The sequence below is a fragment of the Microcebus murinus genome, chromosome 22 (assembly GCF_040939455.1).
Source record: "Microcebus murinus isolate Inina chromosome 22, M.murinus_Inina_mat1.0, whole genome shotgun sequence".
Taxonomy (NCBI): Eukaryota; Metazoa; Chordata; class Mammalia; order Primates; family Cheirogaleidae; genus Microcebus; species Microcebus murinus.
The window spans coordinates 23,383,541-23,405,069 of record NC_134125.1 but is presented as its reverse complement, the minus strand read 5'-3'; the positions used below and the strand labels follow the sequence as shown (position 1 = coordinate 23,405,069).

The 21,529-nt window shown below is 39.5% G+C and overlaps 3 protein-coding genes and 1 pseudogene across 5 annotated transcripts in view; 1 reads left to right on the top strand and 3 right to left on the bottom strand.

The window, feature by feature from the left end:
• The window catches only part of LOC105882024 (immunoglobulin lambda-1 light chain-like), a 273,592-nt gene that overhangs the window by 110,079 nt on the left and 141,984 nt on the right, over positions 1-21,529 (bottom strand). The window lies entirely within an intron of this gene.
• Positions 1-21,529, bottom strand: part of LOC105879363 (immunoglobulin lambda-1 light chain-like) — a 215,853-nt gene that overhangs the window by 127,039 nt on the left and 67,285 nt on the right. The window lies entirely within an intron of this gene.
• LOC105862512 (immunoglobulin lambda-1 light chain-like) overlaps positions 1-21,529 on the bottom strand; it is a 190,389-nt pseudogene that overhangs the window by 115,725 nt on the left and 53,135 nt on the right.
• The window catches only part of ZNF280B (zinc finger protein 280B), a 42,151-nt gene that overhangs the window by 6,357 nt on the left and 14,265 nt on the right, over positions 1-21,529 (top strand). For 2 of the 3 annotated variants that reach the window (XM_020282876.2, XM_012761590.3), the window contains one exon: positions 9,006-13,882. The exons of the other annotated variant lie outside the window; for it this stretch is intronic. In XM_020282876.2, coding sequence (XP_020138465.1) covers positions 9,075-10,757 — 1,683 coding nt within the window. In that variant the 5' untranslated portion in view covers positions 9,006-9,074 and the 3' untranslated portion in view covers positions 10,758-13,882. Of the gene's footprint in view, positions 1-9,005; positions 13,883-21,529 lie in introns of those variants that run through there. 3 annotated transcript variants of the gene reach the window in all.

Genomic DNA, 21,529 nt, shown 5'->3' with positions numbered 1-21,529 from the left:
ACTCCTGGGCTCAAGCAATCTTCTTGCCTCAGCCTCCCAAGCAGGTGGGACTCTAGGTGTGCGCCATGATGCCTGGTTAATTTTTCTGTTTTTTAGTAGAGATGGGGTCTCATTCTTGCTCAGGCTGGTCTCGAACTCCTGATCACAAGTAGTCCTCCTGCCATGGCCTCTCAGAGTGCTAGGATTATATGCATGAGTCCCCTTGCCAGGCCTATTTTATTCTTTTTGATGCTAATGTAAATGGAATTGTTTGCTTAATTTTATTTTCAGAGTGTTTATTGCTAGTGTGTAGAAATGTAATTTATTTTTTATATTGATCTTATATTCTGCAATCTTGCTGAATTTATTAGTTCTAACACATTTTGTGGATTCCTCAGGATATTCTATATACAAAACTTATGTTGTCTGCAATATAGTTTTACTTCTTCCTTTCCAATCTGAATGCTTTTTGTTTCTTTTTCTTATCTTTGTGCCTTGCCTGTAGGACCTCCAGTACAGTGTTGACTTGAGGTGGTGAAAGTGGACATCCTTTTCTTGTTCCTGATCATGGGGGCTGGAGTGGGGGAGCTTTCAGTCTTTCACAATGAAATGTGATGTTTGCTGTGGGTCTTTTACAGATACTTTTGCTTAAGAAAGTTCCTTTCAATTCCTAGTTGTTTTATTTTGTGTTTTTTAAATGATGAAAGGATGTTAGATATTTTCATGCTTTTTCTGCAGACAGATGTGGGTTTTGTAATTTATTCTATTAAAATTATATAATGGTTGATTTTCCTAAAATGAACCAACCTTGCGTTCTTTAAATAAATACCACTTGGTTATGGTATGTAATTCTTATTAAATGTTGTTGGATTTTGTTTCCTAGCATTTTGTTGAGGTTTTTTGCTTGTATATCTGTAAATAATATTGGTCTCTAGTTTTGTGATTTCTTTGTTTGATTTTGGTGTCAGAGTAATATTGGTCTCATAGAAAGAGTGCAGGGTTTTCTTTCCTCTTCTAATTTTTGGAAGAATTTATGAAGGATTGGTGTTAATTCTTTTTTAAACATTTGATAAAATTCGCCAGTATAGCCATTTTATCTTGCTTGGGCTTTTGTTTTGGAAAGTTTTTGACTAACTCTATTTCTTAACTTGCTTTGGGTCTATTCATATTTTCTGTTTCTTGAGTCAGTTCAGTAGTTTGTGTCTTCCTAGGAATTTGTTTCATCTAGGTTATCTAAATTGTTGGCATAGAATTGTTCATATTATTCTCTTAGATTTTTATTTCTGTGTGGTTGGTAGTAATTACCCTCTTTATTTTTTAAAATAATTTATCGAGACAAAAGTCACATAACATAAAATCAATCATTTTAAAGTAAACAATTCAGTGGCATGTAGTGCTTTCATGATACTGTACATCTGCTGCCTTTATCTAGTTCTAACACATTTCAGTCATTCCAAAGAAAAACCCTTGCCCATGAAGCAGTTTTCTTTCCATTTCTCCTCCACATCCCCTGGCAACTACTAGTCTTTGTTTAATCTCTATGGATTTATCTATTCTGTGTATTTCCTGTATGTGAAATTATATAGTATGTGACCTTTTGTGTCTGTTTGCATGTTTTCAGGGTTCATTCATGCTTAGCTTATATCAGTGCTTCATTCCTTTTATGGCTGAATAACTTTCCATTATATGTATATACCATAATTCATTTATCCATTCATCCATTGATGGACATTTATGTTTCCACCTTTTGGTTACTATCAATAGCTGCTATAAACATGTAAATGACTTGTTTGAGTACCTGTTTTGAGTTCTTTGGGGTTTATATTTAGAAGTGGACATACGGGGTCATGATAAATCTATGATTAACCTTTTGAGGAACCACCAAACCATTTCCACAAAAATGCTCTGATTTTTGTAAACCTTTTACTTTCTAAGATCTGAAAACTAAATTTTAACAGTTTTTGCTAGTGTTCTCTTTGCTTTTATGAAAGAGCGGCTATTTTTAGATCCTTATTCCACCATTCCCACTGAACTTCACTTTGTTGCTGGGCATTCAACAAATTGACACTGCCAAGGATTTTTTTTTTGCGCTCCTCCACAACCCCTTTTAAAATCATTCTTGGCCGGGCATGGTGACTCACGCCTATAATCCTAGCACTCTGGGAGGCCGAGGTGGGCAGATCCCTCAAGGTCAGGAGTTCGAGACCAGCCTGAGCAAGAGTGAGACCGTGTTTCTACTAAAAATAGAAAGAAATTAATTGGCCAACTAAAAATATATAGAAAAAATTAGCCAGGCACGGTGGCGCATGCCTGTAGTCCCAGCTACTTGGGAGGCTGAGTCAGGAGCATTGCTCATTGCTTGTGCCCAGGAGTTTGAGGTTGCTGTGAGCTAGGCTGACACCACGGCACTCTAGCCCAGGCAACAGAGTAAGTAAAAAAAAAAAAAAAAAAAAAAAAAAAAATCATTCTCTACTCACCCAATAATTCCAAACCCTGTATATACTCAACATTAGTGAAAGAATTTGCCTGTGAACCAACAGATCACTTTTAGATTGAACTGCCGCCCGGCTGAAATCTCCTTTGTAGATTCCTTTTGTTCTTTGAAGGAAGGGAAGGAAAAGGAACAATGGTTAATTTTCTCTGCTTCTTGGAAGTAGATCCCATGCAGGACTCTAAATGCTGTTCTAAGAAAAGACTTCCCCAAACTATTGGTTCCCATGATGAGATATAGCCATAGACATTCTCCTGAACTTCAGGATTATAGGGCTCTCATAGTCCCTATAACAATACACCTCAGTGCCTTCCAGATTTGAAGAAAATTGTTTGCCAGGTTTGAACATTTCTTACCCTTCCGTCAGTTCATCTTTTTATTTATTTTTTTAAAATGTTTTTTAAAAACTAAAGGGTTGTGTAGAGGGGTGCTCAGTTTCCTTTTTTTTTTTCCCCCGTTGTTGTTGTTGAGACAGAATCTCACTCTGTTACTCTGGTTAGAGTGTAGTGGTGTCATCGTAGCTCACTGCAACCTCCAACTCCTAGGCTCTAAGCAATCCTTCTGTCTCAGCCTCCCAGGTAGCTGAGACTACTGGCACACGCCACAAGGCCCACCTGTTTTTTTTTTCCCTCTTTTTCTTTTTGGTGAGATGGGGTCTCACTCTTGGTCAGACTAGTCTCGAACTGCTGACCTCAAGCAATCTTCTCTCCTCGCCCTCCCAGAGTGCTAGGATTAAAGGCGTGAACCACCTCGCCTGGCCTCATCTTTGTTTTTTGAATTTATTTCTAACTCCTTCTAGATTACCTTTTTTCTTTAATGAATATTCAAATAGTTATTGTGTGCCAGACACTGCTCTAGGCACTTGAGAGAGATCAGTGAACAAAACAGACAAAATGAACAAAAAAACAAAACAAAACTACTGAACAGAAGGAACTGACAACAGTGCAGCAGAGGAAGAAAGATTGTAAGTACACTAAATATACAGATTCTCTGGTGAAATATAAGGTGATGTTATAAAATTAGGAAAAAAATAATAAAACAGGTGGGATTGGAAGTTGGAGAGATAGAACTATTCTAATCTTATTTATTTATTTATTTATTTATTTATTTATTTATTTATTTAGAGATAGGATCTTGCTCTGTTGTCATAGCTGGAGTGTAGTGGCTCAGTCTTAGCTCAGTGAAGGCTCAAACTCCTGAGCTCAAGTGATCCTCCCACCTCTGCCTCTGTAATTTTAGATAGTGTGGTCAGGGTAAGTCTCATGGAGAAGCTAAATTTGGACATGGACTTGAAGGGGATAAAATGTCTCTGTGTTATCCATGGGGACAAAAGTGTCAGGCAGAGACTCTGAAGGAACAGCAGGGAAGCTACTGTGGCTGGATTGGAATGAATGAAGGTTAGAACAGTGAGGTCAGAGAGAGAGCAGGAGTGGAAATAGTAGTGAGGATCTGTAAATTCTTGATTTTTCTGTCTTAGGTATAGAAATGGTCATGTCTTTTGATGAGGAGCAACCTTGGTCTAATAGTTACTCCCCTCCTAGACTCCTAGGCTAGTTTACCCCTTATTTTACACTCACTCCTCTGCCATCCTGAGAGGATTTATGAAAAGATATCTATTAAAAAATATTTATGAAAAATTATTTTTGTTTTACTTAGTTGCCCTAGGATGGAATACAAATGTTTCCTATAGCTTTAAGGATCCTGTAATGCTCCCAGTCCTATAAAGCATTAAATTCAAGGTAGCAAATGTGTGGAGTTATTGATGGAGAAGGGACAAGAGTGCTGTAGGTGGAGAGCGAGGAGGGTAGGGCAGGAGTTCGTGGGAACAACAGTGGGGTGAAGAGAGTGATGGGCAAGGGAAGATGGTGAGGATAGGTATTGAGGAGTCTTGGTGGCCTAAGGTCTGATTATAGAAGTTACTCAAAAAGAACTGATGCCTGAACAAAGCTAGTGTGTGGTTATAACAAAGACCCATTACAATTGCCATTGTTTGAATGTACAGAAATAATGGGAGGTGGGTCATCATGCACTGATTTCTCAGCTATCTTTGGAATAATGCCCTCCCATTGACTTCTCCCATATCCATAGTGACTTCCTCAGTGGGACTACGAATTGATTTTTGAGGACAAATCTCTTAAATCTAATAGGTCTTTGGCCTAACCTCCCCACCCCAATATCTCAAGATTCTGGTAAATTGGAAAATAAGAGTTCATCCATTCATCCATTGATGGACATTTGTGAAGAAGGGACTCTGGACAACTAGAGAAGTATTAAGAAAACTCCTGTGTTCTAATGTTACTCTTGTTTTGAATGAACTCATTCACTAACTTACTAGATTTATTTCTGATGCTTACTCCACTTCTCATTTTTCATCTTGAATGATTGCTTGGATGTATGGATAGAAATCCAACCAAGGTCAGTTGAGTGGAAAGTCCAGCAATGTTACTGGGACTCAGTTTAATTTTTTTTTTTAACAGGAATTTATTTCTCACATTTTTGGAGGCCTGGAAGTTTAAGATCAAGATGCTAGCCAGTTTAGTTCCCCAGTGAAAGCCCTGTTTCTGGAAGGCTGGTAGATGACTGCCTTCTTGCTGTTTCCTCACATGGCAGAGAGAGAGAGTGGAAGCAAGGTCTGTGGTGTCTCTTAATATAAGGGCACTAATCCTATCATGAGGGCCCCACCCTCATGACCTTACATAAACCTAATTATTGCAAAAGCTCCATCTCCAAATACCATCACTTTGGAGGTTATAGTTTTCAGTATATGAATTTTGAGGGGGCACATTTCAGTCTATAGCATAATCTAAAATGTATTCTCTTGAATTGGAGGACTAACTTAACACTTAGGAATAGAAGAGTGATATAGTGGTGTTTTAAGTTCCATTTTGTGGTGGTATGTTATATAAATTTGAAGGCCACAAAGAAGAGAGCAGTTTGGAGTTTAGTACAGATGTACAAACATGAAGTAACCAGTAGACCTCAACCTAGAAGTTGGGGCCTGGGATGGGGGGAATTAATAGGAATGGAAATAAAAGGTAGTTAGAATGAGCAATGCCCTAAAAGTTAATTAGAATCACTTATAAGGTACTTCAGCATTTGATGGGAGGTGAGGGAGGTTTGAATAGGTTTAAAAAACAGATGAGAGTAAAATAAAAAATGAATGCAATGAGACACTTCAATTCTTGGAGACTAAGCAGTTAACAGCACCATCATCAGAGATAGGTGTGCATTAAGTCAGCGTTCTAGTGGAAAGAACACAAAACTAGAACTTAGGAATTATCCATTTTAGTGTGAACTCTGTCTATATAAACCCTCCATATAACTTTAGGTAAATCATAAAGTTTTTTGGGCTTTAAAAATTTGTCCTCAGATAAATGTGATGGCATTATTAGTTGTCAGATTATTTTATGATTTCTGTGATATTGGAGAATATTAATAATTTTGATTTAGAATTTTTTCTCTAGACAGGATGTTAGGGGATGCTTTAAAAATTACCTAAAAGATACAGCTATTAATGTATCTATAATAAGTTAAATTTAAAAATTGAAAAACAATTACCCAGAAGATAGTTACTAGAAATGTAGAAGTGATCCTGAGAAGAAGGTTGGATTTGGGCATGGGTTCTCCCATGGGACATTTGTTAAAACCTGGTTCCATTTTTGGTTGCCATAACTGGGGTATTGCCACTGGTATCTAGTAGATAGAGGCCAGAGAGGCTGCTAAACATTCCACAATGCACCCAATAGCCCAACAAAGAATTACCAGGTCCAAAATGTCAGTAGTGCTTAGGTTGAGAAACACTGGGCTAGGTGGCATCATCCTGGAGTTAGGGGATTGAAACTGGGTATATATATGTGTGTGTGTATGTATGTATATATATAGACAGACTAAACCAATTTTAGTTAACTCCAAAGAGCAATGTTTTCAAATCTGCCTTGTATTTTTTCTGGCATTACAAATATACTAATTATCTATTTGATCTTAGTTTTGAAGTTGTAAATTATTATTCATGACATACCAGTCTGCATGCTTTATGCATTTACCCATTGTGTACTCAGTGCTTGGCACAGTACCTGACCAAAATTGGGCAAACAAAATATAGTTTTAGAATAAGTGAGGAAAAGAATAAATCATTTTTATTATGCTTAATATTATGGTTTTAAATTCTCTTCCAAGGTGATACACATGTTTATAAGAGTAAATACCATCTATATGTTTCAAAATTAGATACTGATATCTTAATTAAAATTAATAGCATATGCATGGCACATATTAGATGCCAGTTTAATTTTTATGGGTTGGATTATGCTGGTTTGAAAGGTCTACATTGAGCTGCAATGAATCCTGATATGTTTTCAGAAATTAGAACCATAGTTTAAAGTACCTACATTTTGCTAGCTTTAGACCAGTTTTTCAAATCACTAGTACAGTAGTGACCCATTGATGATACTTAATTGATTTTGTGGGTCATAGTCAATTTAAGAAAAATGAAATAGAAAATATTAGAATGTATCCCATGTAGTAAAGGCAATTATTACTTATGTATCTGTGTTTGTGTAATGGGATTCTAGATAACTTTTTTTTTAACTCTTTGTTGTGGTCATGTGTTTGTAGAAAGCTGGCAGCTTTAAGTCCTTTATTGGCCTATAGAATGTCCCACTTGGGCAAAGGTCTCAGAGTAAATTCATAGAAATGTGGAGTTAATAGAGCATAATCTTCTATATGAATAAAGGATCTTATTAAGGAGAGCTACACTATTTATTGATTCATTTAACAAGTTCTGTAGTTGTTGAGCACCTGTCCTATGCCAGATACTGTTGTTTGTGCTAGGTATACAACAGTTAAGGAAAGATACAGTCCCTGCCCTTTGAAGTTTACATTCTACAGGATGGAAAATAGAAAAGGATGAAGATAAATAAGTAAAGATTATAATATATTAAATGGTTTGATATGGTTAGATACGGTTTGAAGGTGAAAAAGAAGGGAAGAGAGATTAAGAATGTGAATTATATGTTGGTTGGGATATTTGAGAACCTCACTGAGAAGAATACTTGGAATATAGTCCTGAAGGCAGTGAGGAGCTAGCTATGCAGCTATCTGAATGAAGATCATTCATATTAGAGGGAATAAGATAGAGCTTAGTGTGTTGAAGAAATTAGGAGTGTGCTAGAGTGAAGTGTGTTGGGGAGAGGAGGAGTATGAGATAATTGCAGGGCAGTATGTGGGGTTGGAAATGTGGTCTGCTAGGCGTTGGAAGGACTTGGCCTTTTGCTCTGAGTTAATCAGAAAGCCATTCAAGGGTTTTGAGCTGAGTGGTGCTATGATTTGACTTGATTTAACAGAATCATTCTGCCTGCCACGTGGAGAAGAGATTTACTTAGGTGGACTGAAGTAGGAAGCCCTGTTGTATTTAAGTTCATTGAGAAGTCAGGACTGGAGGGAGAAATTTAGGAGACACGAGTGAATGAATAATAATTAAGGCCATGAGTTGGGATGAGATTATCAGAGTTCATTCCTAATTTGTCTGCCTGGCATGTTCTAAGCATTTGACATAACACTATGCTGTTTGTTGGCTATGTGTGGGTACTCTTAACTCTGTACACTTGATACCTCTTTTCTGTATTCATAATTATGAAATTAGTTTTATGAACCAATGGAGATATGTGCATTTAATATAATTTTCTTCCAGTTCTACAAAACAAGCTGCCACTGAATAGTTGGTGCTTTTTAAAAATAGCTCTTAGAAGGGTTGGGTGTGGTATCTTACACCTGTAATGCTGGCACTCTGGGAGGCCAAGCAGGAGGATTGCTTGAGGCCAGGAATTCCAGACCAGCCTGAGCAAGAGCAAGACTCCATCTCTACAGATATAGAAAAATTAGCCAGCTCAGTGGCACATGCCTGTAGTCCCAGCTACTTGGAAGGCTGAGGCAGGAAGATTGCTTGAGCCCAGGAGTTTGAGGTTGTAGTGAGCTGTGATGAGACCATTGCACTCTAGCCTGGGTAATAGAGTGAGACTCTGTCTAAAAAAAGAAAAAAGGAAAAAAAAAACAAACCCAAAAACTCCTGTTACATTAAGTTTAAGAAATAACAATTTTTGCTTTTAAGATACCAAAATATATTTAAAAGTAAAAGACTTGCTAAATAAGATGCAGTTTTTGTGTGGCAGTGGCAGACAGAGGGTTCCAGCATAATCTTGTTTAATCTTCCCTAACTCCACAGCCCTTGTTTCTAAACACTGCACAATGGCGCCTTTGTAAAAATACTTGTCTTTTCCATATGATTTTTGCCTAGTGATTAGTTGCTGGAGAATTTTTTTTTTTAAAACGTAAGAGATCATAATTTGTATAGGGCAAAGCTATGATTCTGGAGTTGTAGTGATCTGGGCTTACGGGTTTTAAACTGTTATTTATCATCTTTGAATCTTAGTTACTTTGTCCGTAAAATAGCAATGTTTATAATTACTTTAGTGTTTTGAAGGAGAATTAGATAATGCATTTTTCTGTACTTACTGATGTATAGTGTGTTTGTACTTAGGTGGCAGTTTATATAAAGGAAGCACTGGGACTTGTGGCCACACCCTTCAAGAATAAAAAAAATTAGAAAATGGAACAACCATATGTGTTATGTGACGAAGAACAAGAGCCAGAACCACAGAAGAACATAAAAGAAACCAAGCAAGTAGATGATGAAGATGCTGAGCTAATCTTTGTTGGGGTGGAACATGTAAATGAAGATGCTGAGCTCATTTTTGTTGGGGTGACTTCAAATTCAAAACCAGTTGTCTCAAACATTTTGAACAGAGTCACCCCGGGTTCATGTTCAAGGAGAAAAAAGTATGGTCGCCTTAGAAAGGATACTGCTCACAAATTGCAGCCTACAAGTCACGTGATGCCTGCATCAGGAGCAGTGAGTGTTCTGCCAGCTTCTCAGTCTGAATCAAGATCAACAGATAGTCCTATTATTATTGAGCCTTTGTCTAAACCCAATTATAAAAATAGTTCACCGCAAGTCGTGCCTAATAGCTCTTCAGAATTATGTTCTCCCTTGATTACATGCACAAGCTCATTGCATCATCCAGTAAGAGAAGCACTTTCGATAGAAGGTATGAATGAAAGTCCATGTGTATCAAAGCGACTTTCCACTTCTGAAGTAAATGGCATAAGTCCCAAAAGGGCTAAACTCAGGGATGGAATCACAGAGGGAGATTCTTCAGCTGTGTCCCCTTCAGGTATCTTTCATACAGTGAATACTCAGCAAAGTACACCCTTAGACGATGTTCATACCTCATTAAGCCATGTTCAGAATGGAGTCCCTTTTCCAACAGCTTTTCCAAAGGACAGTATGCATTGCAAGCCTATAAATGCAAATCTGGATAGGGAAAAGGGATTGGCACAAACAGACTTTTCAACTCTAGCAACTCAAAACCAGACCTTTGATCCCAAGAAAGGAAATCTGATCATGTTGCTTAGTGACTTTTACTATGGACAGCATAAAGGAGATGGGATGCCAGAGCAGAAGACCCACACAACCTTTAAATGTCTCAGCTGCTTGAAAGTTTTAAAAAATGTTAAGTTTATGAATCACGTGAAGCACCATTTGGAACTTGAGAAGCAGAGGAGCGATAGCTGGGAAAACCACACCACATGCCAGCACTGCCACCGGCAGTTTCCCACTCCCTTCCAGCTGCAGCGTCATATTGAAAGTGTGCACACTACCCAAGAGCCTGCAGCTGTCTGTAAAATCTGCGAGTTGTCATTTGAAACAGATCAGGTCCTCCTACAACACATGAAGGACAATCATAAGCCTGGCGAAATGCCCTACGTGTGCCAGATTTGCAATTACAGATCGTCAGTCTTTGCTGATGTGGAAACGCATTTTAGAACGTGCCACGAAAACACCAAAACTTTGCTTTGCCCATTTTGTCTCAAAATTTTCAAAACTGCAACACCATACATGTGTCATTATAGGGGGCACTGGGAAAAGAGCATACACCAGTGTTCTAAGTGCCGGCTACAGTTTTTAACTTTCAAGGAGAAAATGGAGCACAAGACCCAGTGTCATCAAATGTTTAAGAAGCCTAAGCAACTAGAAGGTTTGCCTCCTGAAACAAAAGTTGTTATTCAAGTGTACCTGGAACCTCTTCAGTCAGAATCAGTGGAAATAGCATCCATTACCGTGAGCACATCTGACTCTGAACCATCACCTCCCAGGTCTAAAAGTAGAATTTCAAAAAAAAAAAACATTAATGCTACTTGCAGTAAATCTAAAATATTTCAAACCAAATAAAACTATGCCATAAAAACAAAAAATACAAACCATACATTAATTTTCAATAGCATCAAAAATAATGTAACTAATGGATTATATGTTTTTAAAAAAATTATGGCATACAATATTTGATCTGAATTTTGAGGTGTTATTTAAAAATATATTATCTGTTTTTCAGGTTAACTGTATCTGGTTTAACACATAAAAGGTGTGTGTGTGTGAATGAGAGAGAGAAAAAACCTATTTATTATTGTGGTATTTCATGTTACTCCTAAGCTTGAAAGCTCTTTCTTCTATTAACATATATAGAATTCTTAAGAGTTTTTGAAATAATTTTAACTGTTTCCATGTGTTAAAGATTTCACTGTGTTAACTCTAGTCAGACTGGAATGGATTTCTTATGGCCTGGCCCGTTTGCTGCTAAACTCCTAGAAGTGCCTCTGCTGTGCTGGCATAAACTAATCTGACTCTGAAAGTCTGCTGTGCAGTTGAGGGAGAAGCTGTGGAATGAACAGAGACCGGGAAGGTGAGGTTAGATAAGGGAGAGTCCGATTTGAGGGATAGGCACACATTTACTCTGGTCTTGGAGCCAGTGCAGAAGGAAAACTGTGTCAGAGTGTCTTTACCTAATCCTGATCCAAGAACATCTGGGGAAGCAAAACCATTCAAAGTAAAATGCCTGTATTTGGTGAGGGGCCTCTGTAGAAATCAAACAGCTGCTGTGTATCCACTGGTTTCAGGTGAAGAAGCAGTGGTAATTAGTAGAATGAGGCCTGGTGCTAGCAGAATTCCTGTTGTGTAATCTAAAGGTGAATTCGATTTATTCCTTCCCCTCTTCCTCTTAGCTAGTTGTTGGTGGAAAATGAACTGACCATAAATCTCTCAGCCACAGCAGTAAAGCAAGTTAAGTTTCCCAAGGGAAAAGAGTCCTGGCATCCGTAGTTTGAACTCTACTGGACCCAGCGTTTTAACTGAAAAGGGCCAAACAAATGGTATCTGTCCAGTTTGTGGACTGGGCTAAATTTAGTTCCCATTGTTAAGCTGGAATGGGATTTGTCAAAGAACAGTAGATATAGTGGACAAAAACAGCCCAGGGTGACTAACATTAAACCCATGATAGCGCTTTATATTTTTCTGTGCGCGTGTCTCTTACCCTAATTGAATATGTGAAGCTCGCGATTTCTTGGATGTGAATGTATTGCAGCTAATATTTTATGTATAATTTCCCAATTTATCACACTAATACTGTTTGGGTCTTACTTGACACCAGTGTGCAAGGTATGTCCCATACTTCAGTAAGTATTAAGTCTTAGGCTAGTCTATACTACGGGGGAACCTTTTTACCAAATGCCCTCCCCAAGGGCTCTTTCACAGAATTGTTGAGTACATTTTGAGTATTGGTTCTTGAACGTCAGTGGCCTTGACTGCCTCTGGTTCCCAGGGTTATCTCCCTGGACATGTTCTAGTGCCATCCTTGGTTCCTTCAACTCCAACCCAGGTGCCTGCTGCTCAGCAATCTCTGTTCACCAGTTGAGGAATCTAGCATCTTGGCTATAGACAGAGGTCTGGAGAAATCTTTTTTTCCTTGCTTTCTGCGCCTTAAAGATAACACCTCTCCCCCACTCCTTTCTTTCCTCCTCAATATAGTTAAATTTGCTAAGCTTTCAAAAAATCTGGGAAGAGATAATCATCAAGGGCATAGTATCCTTCTTAGAACTAGGGGAGGAGGAACTACAGACAACAAAGAAGTTGTGGGTATAGTGTCCACATTTTAGATACTTTCCTGACTGTAGATTCATAGATTGTTATATTTATTTGCCCAATCCTTGCTTGCTTAATTGATCAGCACCTTGAACATTTTACTAGGTAGGCCTTTGCAATTCCTTTGTTTGGGTCAAGACAGTTTGCTACAATTTCAGCCTAAAACTTTTTCTTTAGGTGTAGAAAGGGTGTTGTGTGTGTGTGTTTGTGTGTGTGTATTCCTTCCACTTGTTCTGATCTCAGGTGGATACTCCTACTGTGTATAAATAGATCTGCAGATTTTTGGATACTTACCTCCGTTATTGTGTTTCTGTGGTAAAAATATGAAATGCTTTAGGTCTATGTTTTTGTGATTGCTTGGTATTAACACTATTACTGTTGTTTGCTATTTCATTAAAGCATGCTCCTAAGGAGTACAAATTGTCATTAATTGCCAACTGTGGATTCCAGTGATCTGGCCCCTTCCTACCAACTCTCTTTTCTATTTTCTGCCATGCTTCACTGCCATTTCCCTTCCCTGCCCCATGGATTATTTTCACACACTGGCCTTGTTATTCCTTAAGCAGATCACGCTTCTTCCTGATCCAAAGACTTTGCACATGCTATTCTCTTAGAATGTCCTTCCCCTAGGCCTGCATGGCTTGCTACCTCACTTATTTGACACTTCCTTTGGTTCCTTGAACTTCACCAGGTTCTTAGAATGACACAATGAAATCTCCTTCTTTTTTTGTAACCTTACTTGCTCCTCCCTAAAGGCACTTTACCTTTCCCCACTCTTCTTTTCTAGTCTAGTAAATTTCCTAGGTTTTTGTGGAAAAGCTGGGAAGAGATCATCATCAAGGGCTTGTCTTAGAATTGAGCTAGCTTAAGTCAATTTCTGTGCCTGCAACCGAAAGAAAATTAATGTAGTGAGTTGAGTTCTTTCAGGAGCTTTCTCTGTTTTTCTATTGATACCTCTCTATTTTTTTAAGACAATGTCACTTTGTTTTGTTTACAAATATATTGAATATGTCAAGATTACTATTTTGTGATTACCCTTTGTGAATTTCCTTGTCTATTTTGCTTCTTTCAGATAAAATTTATTATTTTATTAATGTTGCCAAAAATTATAAGTAAAATAGAAATTATTGTAATAAAGTGTTTTGTGAAAAAATGTTTTTGCTGTTTTGTCTATCAGTAACATGATATGTTTCTAGTTTTTTAAAATTTTTATTCAGAATCGCTATGTAAACTCTTTGCCTTCTTGACAGTTGTGTTTGTTTTTAGTCTTATTGCATTGGCTGGAGCTTTGTTGATATGTATGATGGAGTTAATGGGTTTACTTGTTCTTGGTTTTAATGAGAAATGATTTACCATTAAAGGTAATGAGTATATTGCTTAAAGACTTTCTATTTCTATTTTTAGAATCTTTAAAGGGAATCGCTTATTTTTATTGGGTAGTTTACAACATCTGTTGAGACAGTCCTTTACTTTTCTTTACTAACTTAGCTTTTTACTTGGCTGCATTCACAACTCTCCTGTTAGAAACATTCCATTACTGAAGCAAAAGTAGTTCCATTTGGGGTAGAATATTATTTTCATTACTGATAATCCTATTCCCTTTCTCATTTCTAATATTAAAGTGTATTTCTTCTTCCTCTCATTAGATTTTTCCAGGTTTTAGCAATGTTTCTGATTTACTTTTTCTTTTTCTTTTTTTTTTTTTTTTTTTGAGACAGAGTCTCACTTTGTTGTCCAGGCTAGAGTGAGTGCCGTGGTGTCAGCCTAGCTCACAGCAACCTCAAACTCCTGGGCTCAAGCGATCCTCCTGCCTCAGCCTCCCGAGTAGCTGGGACTACAGGCATGTGCCACCATGCCCGGCTAATTTTTAATATATATATATCAGTTGGCCAATTAATTTCTTTCTATTTATAGTAGAGACGGGGTCTCGCTCTTGCTCAGGCTGGTATTGAACTCCTGACCTTGAGCAATCCGCCCGCCTCGGCCTCCCAAGAGCTAGGATTACAGGCGTGAGCCACAGCGCCCGACCTTGATTTACTTTTTCAAAGACGTAACTTCTAATTTGGCTTATTATCTCAACTAGTGTTATTTTTGTTCTCTATTTGTCTTTATTCATTATGTCCCTTCTGTTTTTTTTAGCATTATTCTTTTTTTTTTGTGATCTTTTATTTTAAAAGCTTAATTTTTTTCTTTAATAGAGGATCTAATACTTTGCCTACCTCTGTTTATAGCTTTGCCTGAATCCCAAATATTTTGATGCATGTTTTAATTTTTATTTAAGTTTTCATTCTCAGTACTTTAATTTCAAAACTTTAAAATTTTGCAGGCCGAATGTTGTAGTCTTAAATTTTACTGAGAACTGAGTTTTCCTTGGAGCTTTGAGTGTTTGTGTATATGTACATTGACATGTCTGTTTATAAAATCCTTTTCAAATTACAGGGATTATTTAAAAAAAAGATATTGTTGGTTTCTCTGGTAAAATAAGAAATATGTTTTAATTATAGGCATCTATCCCTCGAATATCATTTAAAAGATAAAGGGATGCAAATATTCATTTGAGAGTAATTCTAGTTACAAAACTTGGAAACCTAATTCAAGATCAAAGACATTATTAAATATATACCCACTCTAAACAGTATTACTCATTTACTAAAAGTTGATAGGAGCTATGGCAGTACAAAATTTTATTTGGTTATAATGTAAAATGAGAAAGCAACATACAAAGATAAGTACTTTGTGCTTGCAGTTACTCATGGTAATATCCATGAAAAAGAATGAGAAAATACGAAATGCAATTGAGTTTACTTAATTTTACAGTGATTACTTTTTCTTTCAAATGTTCTATAAATAATTGAGTTATTTTGTCTTTGAAAAGCATTCATCATTTAAATAGAAGAAGAAAAGTAAATTCCATTTCAGTGGGTAGCCCCTCTTAAACTCTTTCCCTCCTGGTTACAAGATTGAAATGGAATAATGAGCAGTGTGTGGCAAGACTGCTACCAAGACACGAGAGTCTTTCTTAACTTGAGTGCAAGCATTAGCAAACTATGGTCTTTAGGCTCAGTGTTTAAATTTTTAAAGTATTGCTAAAGAGAGAAGGAGAGCCAGAGACCCATATGTACCCTGCAAAGCTTAAAATATTTACTACCTGACACTTAATGAAAAAAGTTTGCTGATCCCTACTCTAGGTTATGAGTTATGACTTAGACTTATCTGTACACCCCCCTGTATTCCTGTGTGTGGGTTAGTGGCTTAGAAACACTTTGGATGTGAATGGGAGTGGGCTCTGTAATTCCTTTATCCTACCCAGTGATAAGGAGTCCAAAGCAGTGGAAAAAGATGAAATGTCTAGAAAATGACAAAATAGGAAATCTCTGAACGGTGTGTGTGTATACATGCCAAAGCTTCAATACCATTTTTCCATGGTTTTTTTTTTTTTTTGAGACAATCTCACTGTGTGCGTTGCCCAGGCTAGAGTGCCGTGGCGTTAGGATAGCTCACAGCAACCTCAAACTCCAGGTCTTGAGCAATACTTCTGCCTCAGCCTCCCAATAGCTGGGACTACAGGCATGTGCCATCATGCCTGGCTAATTTTTTTTATATGTTTAGTTGTCTGGCTAATTTCTTTCTATATTTAGTAGAGACAGGGTCTTTCTCTTGCTCAGGCTGGTCTCAAAGTCCTGACCTCGAGCTGTCTTCCTACCTCAGCCTCCCAGAGTGCTAGGGTTACAGGCGTGAGCCACCACACCCGGCCTTTCCATGTTTTTTGATGAGTGGGATTGTGTGCTTCTTGAACATGGAAAGGAGAGTATTATTTTTTGTTGCATAACAAATTGCCACAAAACTAATAGCTTAAAATAAACATTGTCTCACACAGTTTCTGAGTGTCAGGGATCCAGGAACAGCTTAGTTAAGTTGTTATGGCTCAACTCTTGACTGCACAAAGTTGTAGTCACCTGAAGGCTTGATTGGGGCTGGAGGATCTGCTTCCAAAATGGCTGTTGACAGATGACTCTAGTTCCTTCCCGGTGGTTGGGAGAAGACCTCAGTTCCTCCTTGTGGGCCTCTTTACTGGGCTAGCTGAGTGTTCTCAAGCCATGGATTGCTGATTTCTGGATCTCTGAGTGATCCAAGAGAGTGAGCAAGGAGGCTGAAATGCCTTTTATGACCTAGTTTCAGATGTTACTCTGTCATTTCTAAAATAAGCTATTCATTAGAATGAGTCACTAGGTCTAGCCCATGTGTCAAGAGGAGAGAAATCAAGCTCCACCTCTGAAAGGCAAAGTCTCAAAAAATTTTTGTACATAATTTAAAGCTATCAGGGTACATGTTTTGCCACAAAATTACACACCTATGTGCAGAGTATACTCCTCTCAAGGCTTCCAGAAGTTTTATTCATTACAGCATTAACTGGAAGTCCACGTTCTCATCATCTAAATCAGATCCAGATGTGGAACAGGTTTCTTGGGGTAGTATTCTTTATGGGCAGTATCTCAAATACAATTCCTCTAGATCTGAAAGCCTGTGAACTAAAGTTATCTGCCTAGCTATGTCCCCATCCCACTTACAGTAGTGGTACAGGTATAGGATAACTTCTATAGACATTGCTGTTCAGAAAAGAATGGGTGTGAGGATAGGAGTCATATAGTAATCACCAGTCAGTAGCAATTCTGAAATCCCAGCAGGCACATGTTAGCAGTTCATTGATTAGGACTCAGTGCTTGGAAGATCTGTGGGCTCTTGGCTCTGACATTTGGGTTCTATTCTTGGTTTTTTCCTATAACATACTTTCTTTTTCACAGATGAATGTACATGGGATAGCTGAATAGTTTTCTCAGCCTGCTTCCTACCTGAAGAAGGCAGAGGTCCAGAGACCTCTTTACATTTTATACTCTTTCTCGTCCTTTCATTTCAAGCTAGCGACATTTCTCCAAATATATTCTCTTAATAACTTTGTTTCCAGTTAAGCTTACTGGTGTTTACTCCAAAGAACTCCACTCTAAAGCCACAACCAGTACATATCTTCAAGGTAAGACCTTCTCTATCTTGGTTTTCTGTTGAGGTAGCTCAGAGACAGTACCATTAAGATTCTTAGAAGCACTACTCTTGGAGATCGTCTCTGGGGCACACCCTTAAATTTAGAGGGCCTTAGTCTGATTGAATGGTATGGTAGTCCCCTCATGTGTGGCGGATATGTTCCAAGCCCCCTAGTGGGTGCCTAAAACTGCAGATAGTATCAAACCCTATATATACGATGCATTAATTTCTTTTTCTTTATTTACAGTTTCATGGTTAGAAGACTTTTATATAGTGTAGATCTTAGCAACCTCAGCCTATGATCGTTTTGTTGAGAACTTTCACCTCTTCACTTAAAGGAAACAGTTTATAGCTTCCCTTTGGCAAATCAAAATTGCCAGCATCACTACTCTTAGGCTTTGGGACTATTATTAAATAATGTAAGGGTTACTTGAACACACCACTGTAATACTGCCACAGTCAATCTGATAACTGAGACAGCTGTAAGTGAATAATAGGTGAGTAAGATATATAGCATGGGTATGGTGGACAGAAGGATGATTTATGTCCTGGGCAGGATGGAGTGGGACTATGCTAGATTTCATCACATTGCTCAGAATGCCACTCAATTTTAAGACCTATGAATTGTTTAGTTTTGGAATTTTCCATTTACTATGTTTGGATCACAGTTAACTGTGGATAACCGAAACTGCTGAAAGAGAAACTGGATGGAGGGAGGGGGAACTACTGTATTCTGAAGCATTACCTTTCATCTTTCTGGGCCTTAAAAAAGGATTTTATAGTCATGCTGTAATGTGAGGATGAGGATTTTTCACCCCAATGCACCTTTCTTCAGTGCCATGGATATGATCTTTGTTTGGCAGCAGTTAATTTTAGGATCTTTTGCCATCTGAAGAGACTGGGAATTTCTAAAACCAGCAAGTACTGGCTGTTTGTTGTTTAACAGTGCTTCCCTCAGCTTTTTTCTTTTTTTTTTTTTTTAAACTCAAGAGGGGATAAGATATCAGAGAAGCTCAGCTTATTTCTTTCCCCTCATGTTTTAAGCAGCAAGAAGAAACCAGGCAGCATGTTCAGCATTCTGGCTGGAAATCTCCTTGGCCAGATGACTCAGTACAGTAGGTACATTTTCTACTTTTCACATACCTGTAGCTGAGAGTGTTATTAAACTTTCTGCCACTACACAACTACATAACCCCTATCTCAATTTTCTAATAACATTTTCCTTACTTCCTTTTAAGCTACACTGCAGCCTTCCTAGAGTCCAGCTTTCAACTCAGGCTTGTACGAGAACTCTCCTTGAAGTCCATCGAGCCCAGTGCCCAGTTCCAAAGCCACTCCCATATTTTAGATATTGCTACAGCAGCACCTCCCCTCCAGGTACCAAAAATCTGTATTAGTTATCTATTGCTCCATTGTTACTCCAAACTTACCAGCTTAAAACAATAAGCATTTATTACTGCTTGGTTTCTGAGGGTCAGCTTCTTTCATGAAGTTGCATTTAAGATGTTGGTTGGGGACTTAATCATCTGAAGACTTGACTGGGGCTTCCAAATTCACATGGGTATTGGCAGGAGGCCTCAGTTCCTTGTGGAACAGTTCCTTGTGGTCCTCATGACAAGTCAGCTTGCTTCCTGCAGAGTGAGTGATCCAAGAGAGAACAAGGAAGGCATTGTCATGCTTTTTATAACTTAGCCTTGGCGGTGAAGTCACTTCACTTCTGTTGAATACTCTCCATCATCCAGATCAATCTTGATAACTATGTGGGAGTAAACTATATATAGATAGGAATATCAGAGAGTGAAGAATCACTAGGGACTGTCTTGAAGGCTACCACATGGAAAATGGAACATTAGAAGTTTTTATGACATGCTAAAGGAACTCAGATAAAGCTGAATTAATGGTCATGGTGTTGACTTCAAACTTCCTGGTGTGCCATTGTGGCTGACACTGCCCAGTCTGAGATGGGATTCTTTTAGAAGTAAATTCATTCAGTGGAGGGATCAAGATGGCGGACGAGAAACACTGCCAGACAGAGTGTCTCCGCAGAAAAGACAGATTCTAGCAGAAATCTGAATTAGAAAAAAGAAGCAAGAAGATGAGCATACAGCGGATGAGGGCCGGAAGGAGGGGTACCCGAGACCACAGGAGACTCCACGGGAGGAAGTTGAGGAGGAGAACTGGAAGCTGAGACCACCGGAGCAGCCTGGAGACCGGCGGGAAGGGTGGTGGATCAGTCACCTTTCCCCTCCCCTGCATCTGGGACTGCTGTTGGGCTCCCCAGCTGGTGGAGAGACCTGCGGACAACAGCCCAGAGACGGCCTCCGCCAGCAAGCGGTAAGCCTGTAGCAGATGAGGCACCAGGCTCCCAAATCCCTTGGGGCACCTCCGTGTGCACAGACCCGAGCCGCACTGCGCCATATTGCTGCCTCCTCCCCTCCCCCGACCCTACCCACGGCTGCCCAAAGAGACAATATAGCCACCAGCTGGAGGCACCTCCAGGGAACAGGACCTTCACTTTTGGGACCCTACAGCTGACTAAGGGGAACTCAGACTGTGAGCTCCCTACCCGCCAGCCCTCCCAGGTGCTGCTGGCACGGTGATCCCAGGAGAACGGGGCAGACCCTGAGGATGAGAGACATAGACCCAGCTTGGGCTCCCTGTGGGTGAATTGGGACTGGCACTCCTATCCCTGGTGGGGATATAGTTTGATCTCTGGGGCCCAGAGGTCAGACCTGCAGACCAGCACTGAGGTCTCGCATTGCCTGGGGCACAGAAGAGATATACATGAACAGCCTACTGAGGTGTGTGTGCCTTCAGGGGCAGATAAGCGTCCTAGACGGTAACCCTCCTCCCAAAAGGAGGCCGTACGCCTAGCCCAGGTGGCGTTCCTGCGCAGGGAACCTCCCTGCCGGCATCATAGGCAGGGGAGGCCTGGTGGCGTGTGGTCTGGCCTGCTGGCAGAGGCCCAGGAGTAGCTGCGGAGTTGGGGAGGGTGGAAAGAAGCAAGGCCCGCTCCAGACTGCGGGTCTCAGACAGCCCCACCCCCACACCCAGACTCTGACTGAGCCCGGCCATTCTAGCCCCTCTAGCCCCTCCCTGACAGCTTTTCCTGGAAGCAGAGAACATAACTTTGACCCCTGCTAATGGCATTGGTGGTGCCTGAGGGCAGGCTTACCCAAACCAGCTCTGCCCAGACTCTCTCCTAGACCAGCCCTCACTGAAGGGACGAAAAGGACGAAAAGGGTGGGGCCCTGGGACCTGGAAGTCCCAGGGCCCCACCCACCACCTGAGGCACTAGAGTGCCTCCCTACAGGAACAAGAGCTGATAACAGGACACAAAAACAACAGCGTAGCCTGTTCCACCAAGCAAGCACCATCTACTGACAGGGACGGCATCCTGCACACCCTTTTCACGGCACCTACTGACTCATTATACAGGGAGTGGTCGAATCTCACCCACAGACACCACCTACCAGCTCAGAAACTAAACAAGGCATGTCAATACCCAAACACAAACCTAAAGAAAAGAAACAACTGATCGACATGGGAAGAAATCAGCGAAGGAACTCCGGAAATATGAAGAACCAAACGGAAAACACACCCCCAAAGAGGAGTACCAGCCTCTAGAAACGGACACCAACCAAAATGAGGCAACCAAAATGACAGAAGAGGAATTTCGAACGTGGATCATAAGAACACTCACCGACCTGCAAGAACAACTCAATAACCAACACAAAGAAACCACAAAAAGCCTCCAGGACCTAGAACAAAAGTTCACCAAAGAAATAGACACAATGAAGAAAAGTTTAACCGAATTCCTGGAAATGAAGAATCAATTCAGGGAACTACAAAATACAGTGGAAAGTCTCAAGAACAGGGTAGATCAAACAGAAGAAAAAATCTCAGAGATTGAAGATAACACCCTCCAACTAAATAAAACAGTCACAGAGATAGAGCAGAGAAAGAAGAGAAAAGAGCAAAGCCTACAAGAG